The 13,654-nt window shown below is 50.9% G+C and overlaps 1 protein-coding gene across 6 annotated transcripts in view; it reads left to right on the top strand.

Annotated features, from left to right (window-relative positions):
* The window catches only part of lama2 (laminin, alpha 2), a 747,099-nt gene that overhangs the window by 487,604 nt on the left and 245,841 nt on the right, over positions 1-13,654 (top strand). For all 6 annotated transcript variants that reach the window (XM_072499223.1, XM_072499224.1, XM_072499222.1 and 3 more), the window contains one exon: positions 2,928-3,064. In XM_072499223.1, the coding sequence (XP_072355324.1) occupies positions 2,928-3,064 (137 nt within the window). The remainder of the gene's footprint in view (positions 1-2,927; positions 3,065-13,654) is intronic.

Genomic DNA, 13,654 nt, shown 5'->3' with positions numbered 1-13,654 from the left:
AAGGTGTTGGGGGTGATGGAGGAGTGGTTTGCGGTATCCCAGAGGGAATGGGCTCTGCAGGATGCTGACAGGCGGAGCGAGGGGAAGATGTGTTTGGTGGTGGCACCATGCTGCAGTTGGTAGAACTGACGGAGGATGATCCTTTGAATGTGGAGGCTGGTGGGGAGAAAAGTGAGGACAAGGGGGAGGGGAAAGGGTGAGAGCAGAGGTGCGGGAGATGGGTCAGCAGTGACCACATGCCCATTGTCTCGCAGGATCGCCATCTGAGTGGTTCTGCTCCCCCCGCCAGAGGGAAGGATCATTTTGTCTGACATGACCAACTCACTTGAGACAGTTGGCCTATGTGAAAGGGCAGTGCATCCTCATGTCTGTGGTGCAGGCCACCTCACTGTCTGTGACTGCTCTCTCCTCGGACAAACCTGCGATTTCCAGGGTCAAGTTCATAGGGGGTGAGGGCTTGGGTTTCTGGTACTCCGCCCCCCCACACCCCCACCCTCCCGCGACGTGGCCCTTTACCACTTGTTATGGGTTATCTTCACCTGTGGGGTCAAAGAGGGGGCACTTTGAGCCGCATGCTTGATGGGTCGGGTCGGGGAGTTCTATAGCAGACAACATGTGTGGGCACTGGACCTGGCCATGAAGGGGTTGTACTGGTGGGTGCCAAGGGCTTCTAAGGCTTACCGATGAAGATCGGATGTGGGGAGGGTGTGAGGTGTCAGTCAGTGATTTGTGGGGTGGTGGGGAAAGGGGCGGGTGTGGGGGGAGCTGTTCGGAATTCTAGGACTGGCAGGCGGAACTGATGCCAGGGGAGAAGTGGTAACTTTCCCTTACAGCTTGGTGGTGGTCGTTGGTCTTCTTCCAACATTGTATGGTGGTCTGCCTTGTCATGCTGCCCGCAATGACAACCACTGCCTCCCATGCAATATTGGTGACCCTGCTTCTGCTCCTCCGACCCGCTCGGGGAAACTTGATGTCCCATCTTGCATCGACGGCTTTGAGAAGCCTGGCCAGGTCTGAACCCCCAAAGCAAGGAGCTGGTATCCGCGCTGCCTTGCTTGTGTGTTCACTAGGAGTGAGTGGTGCATTTAAAATCAGTTCCCCCTTAGTAGCGGTGAAATGCTGAGGTGCGAGTGACAAATCAGATGGTGAGATGGTCACTAATGGCGAGAAGCTCATGGGGACTCATTTCTGGCAGTAAACACCATTAAATATGGGCCGCGATCTCACCAATGCGGCCGCCGGGAAACTCCCCTCCAGTCGCGCCCAAAATAACACTTTGAAATTTTTCCGTTAATTCACACTGTTTGGGCGCGATTCTCCGAGACCCACGCCGGGCCAGAGAATCGACGCAACCATGCCACGACGCCCAGACGCCGAGGTGCGGAGAATCGGCGCCATTTGCGCCGGCGCGTTTGAACCGGCGCCGGCCGTGGGCCACTAGAATCGGCGGGTCAGCCGATTCTCCATCCCGGATGGGCTGAGCAGCCGCGCGGAAAAAGCAAAGTCCCGCCGCCGCCGTTCACCCCTGGTTGCTGCCGGCGGGAACTCTGCGCGAAGGGTCGGGGGGCGGCCTGTGGGGCGGGGAAAAGCGCTCCTTCACTGTGGGGGGCTTGCGATCGGGGCCCACCGATCGGCGGGCTGGCCCCCCACCCCCCCGGGCCTACTTTGTTGCACGGCCAGCCCCTGAACCCCTACGCCATGTTGCGTCGGGGCCGGCGCGCTGAAGAAGTCTCCCGCGCATGCGCAAGTTGGCGCGACTCAACTGCGCATGCGTGGGTTGGCGCGGCGCCCATTTGGCGCTGGGAAGGGATGCTGGAGCGGCGTGAACCACTCCAGCGCTGTGCTGGCCTCCTGTGGGGGACATAATCGGTCGTCCCCGTGCCCTTTTCGCGCCGTCGTGAAACGCGACGGCGTTCACGACGGCGCAAACACTTACTCTCCATTTTGGAGAATCGCTCCCTATATGTTATTTATCTGTATGAAATGCACCAACCAAGGAAAGGTTAGAAATAAAGAGCAATTGCCTTTAAGTGAGGCTGCAAGGTGATAGCTTAAAACAACAATGCTGAAAGCACTTGTCGCTATTCGTTCTTCCAGTAATGCACAGGCATTAACGCCTTTATTTTAAACGGGTTAATGCTTTTTCTAAGAGAGGAATTTTAGATGGATATGTTAAACATTTGAACTCAATTAACCCACAATATAATTTTAAGCTCACTGACTATGGCATTGCAAATACGAAGAACAGGCATCGAGCATTAAGGTCCAATATTATATTAATAACTTGCATCCACTGTTGCACTTCATAGGAAATTTAGAATGATTGAAAAGCTTTATACATGATACAGAGAGATTAATGCAGGTCTGCCTCAGTATTAGAAGGTTACAGATTACATTGTAAGTCAATACAGCACAGCATGCTCTCTAACTGGCATGTCAACCCCAAGATCAGATTATTGCTACAAATCAATTCTCTGTTTCTGCTTTCAATTTTATTACATACTGTTTCAATGTTGTGTTGTAAGATTTATTTTGCTTTGGGTCAGCTTCTGTTCTATTACCAGCTATTAGCAATGCAAACTGTGAGTGTGTGCTTAATGTTCTTCATGCGATAACATCATTACTTCAAGGATATTGTGAAAAAGTCCTTGAATTATTACAAATTCATTCCAAATCCATAATATTTTTCATTTTCTGGTTTGTTGTTAATTTCTCCTCGTAAATATGAGTTACTCATCAATTATGACAAAATAATCATTGCCTCAAAGATTTGAAATTTTAAGGTAATTCATTTATGTGTAAATGTTGATGTGTAAAAATCATTTTTAAATGCTTGGCAGCTAAGTTGTCAATGGGAGGAGGAAAGCTGAATTGTTTTCTTTTGACAGTGTCAGATTGCTTATTTATTTTTTCATTTCTCTACAAAGCATGTAAATGTGCCCATGTTGGTAATCACTGTGATTCAGAAACTGGACAGTGTGTCTGCCCTCCAAATACAATGGGTGAAAAATGTGACCAATGTGCAGCAAATTTCTGGGGTCATAACTTTGTCAGTGGATGTCAGGTAAGTTTATCGCTTAATACATTTTTAACTGTCAGAATGATTTGATTAATATGTGCATGAGGATCGTGCCAAACTAAAAATTACAATCCCCTTCATTTCTATATTTAGGCAACATGGATTGTGAAAAATATATAGTTTGTAGGCAGAAAAATTGGGAGATTTTGATTTTAATGTATTGAAGTGTCTATTTCTCCTTTCTTGGGATTCTGCACAACTTTTCCAGCTGAGAGGATGGACCTCCGACCTCCTCTCCTCTGATAGTTCAATTGACAAATATTTTGAGTTCCTCGATGAATTTTCCTTCCTCATGTTTCCAGTCTGTGCATGATATTTGGTGAGTATGACGGGTATAACTGGTGCTCACTTGGCGGAGGATTATGAGCATGAATCTGTGCACCACAATTCCATAGTAAAGCTCTTCTAAGTTTTGACATTAAACTGTTCCCTGGTGTATCAACTTATCTGACAGATGAAATGTACTACATTACTAATAGCCTCCAGAGTTCAAGGAAGAGCACACACGTGACAAATAATATGACATCAAGCGGCTGTAACAATATTATAAAGTGCGGTGTTTCTACAAATTACTTATTAATCTAAATTTCTATGTGTGATTGTGCCTTGACACATAACCAAGACTGTAACCTATACAAATCAATACATGGCTCAACAATTTTTTGTATTTGAGTAGTGAAGATAACACTGTTCTCCCTGGAACTTGGCAATGTATAACACTCTACTGAAGTGATGTAGTTGAGACAAAACTAGAGGAGTTGAAGTGGTTTTATGATTACATCATTATTTTTAGTTCTAAGAATTCAAGAACAGTTTAATAGTTAATTATTAAATTGTGTGTAAAATAATGTAATAAAAAATAGCAGAAGATAAGGAGAAGCCAGTCTTGGTCATATATCCCATCGAGCCTTCTCTGCCATTTAATAAAATCATGATTGAATGAATAGAATGTTACTATTCTGCAATGTGTGCTGAGTAAAGTATGTTTATGGTGCCTGGTGGACTAGTATTGGCATGCTTCATGTGGAGATTCATTTTTATTATGTTCAAATTTCATTTGAGACCTTTTGAAAAGGTTTCTTTTCAGCGTAATTTTGTTTGTACCTGTAACTGGAGAGGGTGCTGATCTGATTTGTTAATACCATGATTTGAGAAAGAGTGCCCAAGCTGAAACAAATGGTCATTTGTAGTTCCTACCCCTGGAGTTAGGGTCTTAAAGCTCAAGCAATTCTTTATTTGATTTCTAACTATTCCCACAATATATCTTGCCACCTCAAGGATGCACATCGATCTTGGGGCCCTCAGCCCCTGCACACTCTCAGTATTGTGCCAGAACGTTTATAGTGCCTCACCCTGGCCGGGATTTAATCCTGGCCAAGTGTTGACGCTGGCGTCAACGGGCCTCCAGGCCCGATCATTCTCCCCCTCCACGGCAGTAGAGTGCTGTGCGCCGAAAACCGGCCCTACATGGCCGTCGTGGGTCCGCGCATGCGCGCCACAGCCGTCTCCGCGCCGGCCCCCGGGCATATGGCAGAGTCCTACAGGGGCCCGGCATGGAGGAACATAGGCCCACCCCCCCCCCCCCCCCCCCCCCCCCCCCCCCCCGGAATGAACGCGCCCACCGATCGATTGCCACCGACTGTGGGCCTGGCCACTGTGGAGGCCCCCCCGCCCCACCACCAGGACTGCCCCCACAGCCAGAACACCTAGTTCCCGCCAGGTAGGGCCACATGCGAACGACAACTGCGGGACTTGGCGGGCACTCGGCCCGTTGAGCTTGGAGAATCGCGCGGGGGCCGCTTTCAATGGCCCCTGACCGGCGGCACAGTGACCGCGCCGGCGCGATTGCCGTCGATTCTTCAGTTGCCAGAGAATTGGCGGCACGGCATTGGAGTGGTGTGCCGGGATTCGTGTGCCCCATCTGGCAATTCTCCGGCCCAGCGAGGGCTTGAATAATCCCGCCCCCTATACCTTCTGTCTGTGTATCCTTTACACTTCATGTATTAAATTCCATCTGTCCTTTCTCTATTCATTCTACTAGCCTGACGATAACTTGTTGGTTAGATTTGCATTAACTTCACTGTTTGCCACACCTCCGAGATTGCTATCAACAGCAAATTTGAAGTTTTACTCCATCGCAATATTCAAGTCATTTATATATATACATCAAAAAACCAGGGATCGTAATATTGATCCTGAAGTACTGTCTACCATTTACCATGGCCTAAGGTTGTCGGTTCTTGAGCTAATTTTTGATCCAAGCTGACATTGACCCTCCTATTCTATGTGCGTGGATTTTGTTTCCCATCCTTTTATGTGGTACTTTGTCAAATGCTTTCTGAAAACCATATAGACAACATCCATTGCATTCCCTACATCAACCTTCTCTATTCATCAAAACAATTCAATTAGATTAGTCAAACCTTTCATAAACCCATGCTGGCTCTCCTGAATTAACTCAAACCTGTCCAAGTGTCTGTTAATCTTTTTCCCGATTTTTGTTTCTGAACCTTACTCATTACTGATGTTAAACTAGCTAACCAGTAGTTATTATAATTTTCCTGCACTTCTTCTTGATAAGGATGCGATTATCTTGATCGGCGTTAACCCCAATGTGCACTTTAATGGCACTTGGAAACAAATTTACCCTCAATCGAGTTTTCAGTGCCATTCATTGGCACACTGGGGGTTTTCACTGGAAATGAGAGGGGCGGAGTCTAATCTCTCTGACAGGTCCCACTCTCTGACAGAGCCCAGATCTCATCATGCGGCTGCAGCCCCCATCCCCTCCTTCAGCGACCCCATCCCCCCAACACCCCCGATTTCCTCCATTCAGGCCCACCCCTTGGCAGTGCCAACACTGCACCATGCAGAACAAAGGGTGGCAAGGGGGGAGTACCCTCCCGACAATTGCCTCAAGGGTTCAAAGGGGGGGATGGTCCTTCATGGGAGGTGGGTTCAGGAAGTCGTGCTGGGCTGGAGGGTCTCAGGTCAGGGTTTTTTCCTGGGATGGGGTCCTTTGACTGTTTTTCCCATCTGCAGCCTATAAACCCATTAAACAGTCTGTCAGTATCTCAAAAATACAGTTCTGTGACAAAGTAAAAGTGTCCCCATCGTACCCCTAAACTGTCTGTCAGTATGCCAAGTTCAAAGATCTGTGAGGTGAATGTAAAAATCTTCCCTTTAATGTGGTGGACACCTTGGAAGTGCTTTTTGCAGTCAATTTCATTGTCCGTTAAAGTATTGAAGCCTCTCTCCAAGCTTAGAAGCTTAAAAACTTGAACTGCATTGTTTACATTCGATTTCACAGATCAGCTTTTACCAGTTTTCTGATTGCCAGATCAGGCAGTTTTAAAGGGAGGAATAAGATTGTTTATTTATATAGCTCTGCAGGGATCCATTAACTCAGAGGAGCATCTATTTTTCTGAAGCACAAGAGCTTCCAGGATGTTCAGCAATTCATGCCAGAGGGACCCGTGGCTGGGGGAGGGGGGGGGGGGTAGTGCATTCCAAGAGGCAGATGAATCAGGCGTCCTGCCAATAAATCACATTCAAAATGGCTCTGATGAACTATTTACATGTTCCACTGTGTCTGCGTGGGACCTTTGTTGGAGTCACCGGGAAACTCATTGGGGCAGATTGGGAGACTTGCCATGGGTTTCATGACCAGCGGGAAACCTGTTTTTGGCCCAACCTGATTCAGCGAGCCATTAGGATTCTATCCATTGGTGGGAGACCCCAGAGAATCCCAACCTAAGGATGTAACATTTACCACTCTCCAATACAAGGCATTTCCCCCACTGAAAGATTGGAAGATTATGGCAAGCACTTCCACTATCTCCACTCCCAGTTCTTTTAGCAACCTGGGGACCACATGACTTATCCAAGTACAGCCAGCATTTCCAGTACATCACTCCATCCATTACCATTACTGTCCCCGCTTCTACCGATATTTTGTTGCCATCCCCTTCCTTAGTAAAGACTGATCCAAAGTAATCATTAATTATTCTAGCCTTACCCTGCATCCCAAAGAATATATCATCTTCTTTGCCAATAGGTTCCACTCCGCCTTTTACTACCCGCCTATTGTTTACATACCAGTTAAAGATTCTTCAGTTCCCTTTTATCTCAACTGCGAATTTATACTCTTATTCTCTTTTGAGAATTCACCTGACATGCATTATGCACAATCTTTTCGTTTCATCATGTTTTCTATTTCCTTCATCACCTGTTCAGCAGCCTGACAGCATTCTAAAATACAGTTCTTTGATCATAAACAGAAAGTGTTCTCATATGTACCCCTACTCGCGGGTGGTGTTGTGGTAATACCAGGTATTGCAGTACCTGAGAGGTGGATGACGATTGGCTAGACCTAGGAGTCTACCATTGGCTAACGTACATAGCTCTGCCCTGAGAGGCGGGGTATAAGAACCAATGCCGTCCCAGCAGCCTTCACTTTCTGTATCGAAGCTGCTGGGTACAGTTCTAGCTTATTAAAGCCTATTAGTTATGACTCACCTTGTCTCGGGAGTAATTGATTGTGCATCAATTTAATCAGCTATTACTTCTGAAAGGATGGATCTCCGCATCAAGCCGGAGTGCCTACAGCTCAGCCCCCACGCAGACAACTCCGCTGCTATCTTCAAGCACTGGCTGGCGTGTTTTAAGAGCTTCGTCGACACGGCCGCCGACACCCCCACGGAAAGGCAGAAAATGCATCTTCTACGCTCACGGGTCAGCCCTGCAATCTACCCTCTGATCGAGGAGGCGGCGAAGTATGCTGCAGCTATCGAGCTGCTAGAAGGACATTACATCCATCCTCTGAACCAGGTCTACGCCCGTCACCTGCTGGCAACTAGAAAGCAGAGTCCAGAAGAAACACTGGAAGACTTCTATCGGGCACTACTAGTGCCGGGCCGAAACTGTGGCTGCCCAGCAGTTACGGGGAACAAGCACACGGAACTTTTAATTCGGGGCGCTTTCGTGGCAGGTATGACTTCCCCCGACATCAGCAGAAGGCTTCTTGAAATGGACACACTGGGCATCACTGAGGCATGGGCCCTAGCAGGGTCCATGGACGTTGCGTACAAAAACGCACTGGCTTTTGCTCCCGGACGCACGGCGCCCCCGTGGGCTGCGTGGCACCCCGTCGCGGCTGGCCCCCAGACTTTCCTGCTAACCCCGCAGGCCTGCGCGGCAAGACGGCCCGTTTTCACCGCCGGCCAAAGCTGCTTCTTCTGCGGCCAGGCGAATCATCCCTGCGCGCGCTGCCCGGCCTGCACCGCCACCTGCAAAGGGTGCGGCAAGAAAGGCCACTATGTCGCGGTCTGCCAGGGCCGCGCCGTGGCAGCGGTCTCCAGCGACTATCGGCAGCCTTTTTTTCAGGTCCCGGCCGTCCAAGGCCCACCGCCACCCTTCTATCCCCAGGCAACGTGCGACCCACAGCCGAAGCCATTTTGCTCCTCGGCCACCACGCTGGATGGGTGGGCGCCGCCATTTTGTCCCTCGCCACCGCCATCTTCTGCATCCCTGGACTCCATGTGCGACCCGTGGCTGACGCCACCTTGGATGGAGCCTCAAGCCCCCAGCACAGCCGACTCCACGCTGCCCGACCAGAACCCCCCCTTGCTGCAGTGGCCTCCGTTACCCTGGACCAGAGTCGGCCCCGGACGCTAGCGAAAGCCACCACAACAATCGCCATCAACGGCCACGTGACGTCGTGCCTGATCGACTCCGGGAGCACGGAAAGCTTTGTCCACCCCGACACGGTAAGGCGCTGTTCTCTTGTCACCCATCCCATAAACCAACGGATCTCCCTGGCCTCCGGGTCACATGCAGTGGAGATAAAGGGGTTCTGCCTAGCGAACCTCACTGTCCAAGGCAGGGAATTCCGCAAATTCCGCCTGTACGTTCTGCCGCACCTCTGCGCAGCCACCCTTCTTGGGCTGGATTTCCAGTGCCACCTACAAAGCCTGACCTTTAAATTTGGCGGCCCTATACCCCCCCCTTACTGTCTGCGGCCTCGCGACCCTTAAGGTCGACCCGCCTTCCCTGTTTGCGAACCTCACCCCGGATTGCAAACCCGTCACCACCAGGAGCAGACGGTACAGTGCCCAGGACCGGACCTTCATCAGGTCAGAGGTCCAAAGGCTGCTGAAGGAAGGGGTCATCAAAGCGAGTGACAGTCCCTGGAGGGCTCAAGTAGTGGTGGTAAAGACCGGGGAGAAACATTGGATGGTCATCGACTATAGCCAGACCATCAACAGGTTTACGCAACTGGACGCGTACCCTCTCCCCCGTATAGCCGACCTGGTAAACAGAATTGCGCAGTACAAGGTTTTCTCCACGGTGGATCTCAAGTCTGCCTACCACCAGCTGCCCCTCCGTCATGGTGACCACCAGTACACTGCCTTCGAAGCAGATGGGCGACTCTATCACTTTTTAAGGGTTCCCTTCGGTGTCACGTATGGGGTCTCGGTCTTCCAACGTGAGATGGACCGAATGGTTGGCCGGTATGGCTTACGCGCAATGTTCCCGTATCTTGATAACGTCACCATCTGCGGCCATGACCAGCAGGACGACGAGACCAACCAAAATTTCTCCAGACCGCGAATATCCTTAATCTGACCTACAATAAGGATAAATGCGTGTTTAGCACCGACCGTCTAGCCATCCTAGGCTACGTAGTGCAAAATGGAGTCATAGGCCCCGACCCTGAACGCATGCGTCCCCTCATGGAGTTCCCCCTCCCTCACTGCCCCAAGGCCCTAAAGCGCTGCCTCGGCTTCTTTAGCTATTATGCACAATGGGTCCATAATTACGCAGGCAAGGCTCGACTCCTGATCCAGTCCACAACCTTCCCCCTGTCGACGGAGGCCCGCCAGGCCTTCTGCCGCATCAAAGCGGACATCGCAAAAGCCACGATGCGCGCCATCGACGAGTCCCTCCCCTTCCAGGTCGAGAGCGATGCGTCTGATGTAGCTCTGGCGGCCACCCTCAACCAAGCGGGCAGGCCCGTGGCTTTCTTCTCCCGCACTCTCCATGCTTCCGAAATTCGCCACTCCTCGGTCGAAAAGGAGGCCCAGGCCATAGTAGAAGCTGTGCGACACTGGAGGCATTACCTGGCCGGCAGGAGAAGGTCGGTGGCCTTCATGTTCGATAATGCACAGCGGGGCAAGATTAAGAACGACAAGATCTTGCGGTGGAGGATAGAACTCTCCACCTACAATTACGAGGTCTTGTACCGCCCTGGGAAACTGAACGAGCCTCCTGATGGCCTGTCCCGCGGCACTTGTGCTACCGTGCAAGTGGACCGCCTCCGAGCCCTCCACGAGGACCTCTGCCACCCGGGGGTCACTCGTTTCTTTCATTTCATTGTGACCCGCAACCTGCCCTACGCCATCGAGGAGGTCAGGACAGTCACCAGGGACTGCCAAATCTGCGCGGAGTGCAAACCGCACTTCTACCGGCCAGAGAGAGCGCATCTGATAAAGGCTTCCCTTCCCTTTGAACGCCTCAGCATAGATTTCAAGGGCCCCGTCCCCTCCACCGACCGCAACACGTACTTCCTGAACGTGATTGACGAATGCTCCCGGTTCCCATTCGCCATCCCCTGCCCGGACATGACCACGACCACCGTCATCAAGGCCCTCCAGGGTATTTTTACACTGTTCGGTTTCCCCACATACATTCACAGTGATAGGGGGTCCTCCTTTATGAGCGCCGAACTGCGTCAATTCCTGCTCAGCAAAGGCATCGCCTCCAGCAGGACGACCAGTTACAACCCCCGGGGAAACGGGCAGGTAGAAAGGGAGAACGGAACGGTCTGGAAGACCGTCCTGCTGGCCCTCCGGTCCAGGAATCTCCCAGTCTCCCGCTGGCAAGAAGTCCTCCCAGTGGCCCTTCACTCCATTCGGTCGCTGCTCTGTACCATCACAAACCAGACACATCACGAACGTCTCCTTGTTTTCCGCAGGAAGTCCTCCGGGACCTCGCTCCCAACCTGGCTAGCGACACCTGGACCCGTCCTGCTGTGGAAACATGTGAGGGCGCACAAGTCGGACCCGTTGATCGAGAACGTCCGCCTGCTGCATGCCAACCCCCAGTATGCCTACGTAGCGTTCCCCGATGGCCGCCAAGACACGGTCTCCCTTCGGGACCTGGTGCCCGCCGGAGCCCCACGCGCACCCTTGCCGCTACCCCCACCCTCCCCGCAGCACCTGACCGGAGGGTCAGTACTGCCACTGCCCCTACCCAGCGCCGAACCGGCACCGACGCCCCCTACAGGCGCCCCTCCCCCTGCCCACTTTTCGCCCCAACAGCGCTGCCTATTGGTGACGAAGCTGCCTGGGAGGAAGACACCACATACCCGGAGCCACAACCGCTGGGACCCCCACCAGGATCATCGCCGAAGCCCAGACGCTCCAGAAGGACGACCAGGCCACCCGATCGTCTGATTGCTGCTCCATAAAACAAAAAAAACTTTTTCTGTTACCCTCGACATCACGGTACCTCCATACCTGGTCCTACCATGCAAAAGGCGACAGTAACGCTGGCCATCACCCCGCTGGGTTCTTTTTTAACAGGGGGTGAATGTGGTAATACCAGGTATTGCAGTACTTGAGAGGCGGATGACCTAGGAGTCTACCATTGGCTAACGTACATAGCTCCGCCCTGAGAGGCGGGGTATAAGAACCAATGCCGTCCCAGCAGCCTTCACTTTCTGTATCGAAGCTGCTGGGTACAGTTCTAGCTGATTAAAGCCTATTAGTTATGACTCACCTTGTCTCGAGAGTAATTGATTGTGCATCAGGTGTGTTGCCTCCCAGGTGCCAGGGTGCGTGATGTCTCGGATCGTGTTTTCGGGATCCTTAAGGGGGAGGGGGAGCAGCCCCAAGTCATGGTCCACACAGGTACCAACGACATAGGTAGGAAAAGGGATAGGGATGTAAGGCAGGAATTCAGGGAGCTAGGGTGGAAACTTAGATCTAGGACAAACAGAGTTATTATCTCTGGGTTGTTACCTGTGCCACGTGATAGCGAGACGAGGAATAGGGAGAGAGAGGAGTTGAACACATGGCTACAGGGATGGTGCAGGAGGGAGCGTTTCAGATTTCTGGGTAATTGGGGCTCATTCTGGGGTCGGTGGGACCTCTACAAATGGGATGGTCTACACCTGGACCAGAGGGGTACCAATATCCTGGGGGGGAAATTTGCTAATGCTCTTCGGGAGGGTTTAAACTAGTTCAGCAGGGGCTTGGGAACCTGAATTGTAGCTCCAGTATACAGGAGGTTGAGAGCAGTGAGGTCATGAGTAAGGTTTCAAACTTGCAGGAGTGTACCGGCAGGCAGGAAGGTGGTTTAAAGTGTGTCTTCTTCAATGCCAGGAGCATCTGGAATAAGGTGGGTGAACTTGCGGCATGGGTTGGTACCTGGGACTTTGATGTTGTGGCCATTTCGGAGACATGGAGAGAGCAGGGACAGGAATGCTTGTTGCAGGTGCCGGGGTTTAGATATTTCAGTAAGCGCAGGGAAGGTGGTAAAAGAGGGGGAGGGGTGGCATTGTTAGTCAAGGACAGTATTACGGTGGCAGAAAGGACGTTTAATGAGGACTCGTCTACTGAGGTGGTATGGGCTTAGGTTAGAACCAGGAAAGGAGAGGTCACCCTGTTAGGGGTTTTCTATAGGCCTCCGAAAAGTTCCAGAGATGTAGAGGAAAGGATTGCAAAGATGATTGTGGATAGGAGCGAAAGCAACAGGGTAGTTGTTATGGGGGACTTTAACTTTCCAAATATTGACTGGAAACGCTATAGTTCGAGTACTTTGGATGGGTCCGTTTTTGTCCAATGTGTGCAGGAGGATTTCCTGACACAGTATGTAGATAGGCCAATGAGAGCCGAGGCCATATTGGATTTGGTACTGGGTAATGAACCAGGACAGGTGTTAGATTTGGAGGTAGGTGAGCACTTTGGTGATAGTGACCACAATTCGATTACGTTTACTTTAGTGATGGAAAGGGATAGGTATATACTGCAGGGCAAGAGTTATATCTGGGGGAAAGGCAATTATGATGCGATGAGGCAAGACTTAGGATGCATCGGATGGAGAGGAAAACTGCAGGGGATGGGGACAATGGAAATGTGGAGCTTGTTCAAGGAACAGCTACTGTGTGTCCTTGATAAGTATGTACCTGTCAGGCAGGGAGGAAGTGGTCGAGCAAGGGAACCGTGGTTTACTAAAGCAGTCGAAACACTTGTCAAGAGGAAGAAGGAGGCTTATGTCAAGATGAGACATGAAGGTTCAGTTAGGGCGCTCGAGGGTTACAAGTTAGCTAGCAAGGACCTAAAGAGAGAGCTAAGAGGAGCCAGGAGGGGACATGAGAAGTCTTTGGCAGGTAGGATCAAGGATAACCCTAAAGTTTTCTGCAGATATGTCAGGAATAAATGAATGACTAGGGTAAGAGTAGGGACAGTCAAGGACAGTAGTGGGAAGTTGTGCTTGGAGTCCGAGGAGATAGGAGAGGTGCTAAATGAATATTTTTCGTCAGCACACAGGAAAAAGAGACTGTTGTCGAGG

This window comes from Scyliorhinus torazame, chromosome 4 (assembly GCF_047496885.1).
Source record: "Scyliorhinus torazame isolate Kashiwa2021f chromosome 4, sScyTor2.1, whole genome shotgun sequence".
Taxonomy (NCBI): domain Eukaryota; kingdom Metazoa; phylum Chordata; class Chondrichthyes; order Carcharhiniformes; family Scyliorhinidae; genus Scyliorhinus; species Scyliorhinus torazame.
The sequence above is the reverse complement of the archived record's forward strand: the minus strand, read 5'-3'. Positions and strand labels throughout refer to the sequence as shown.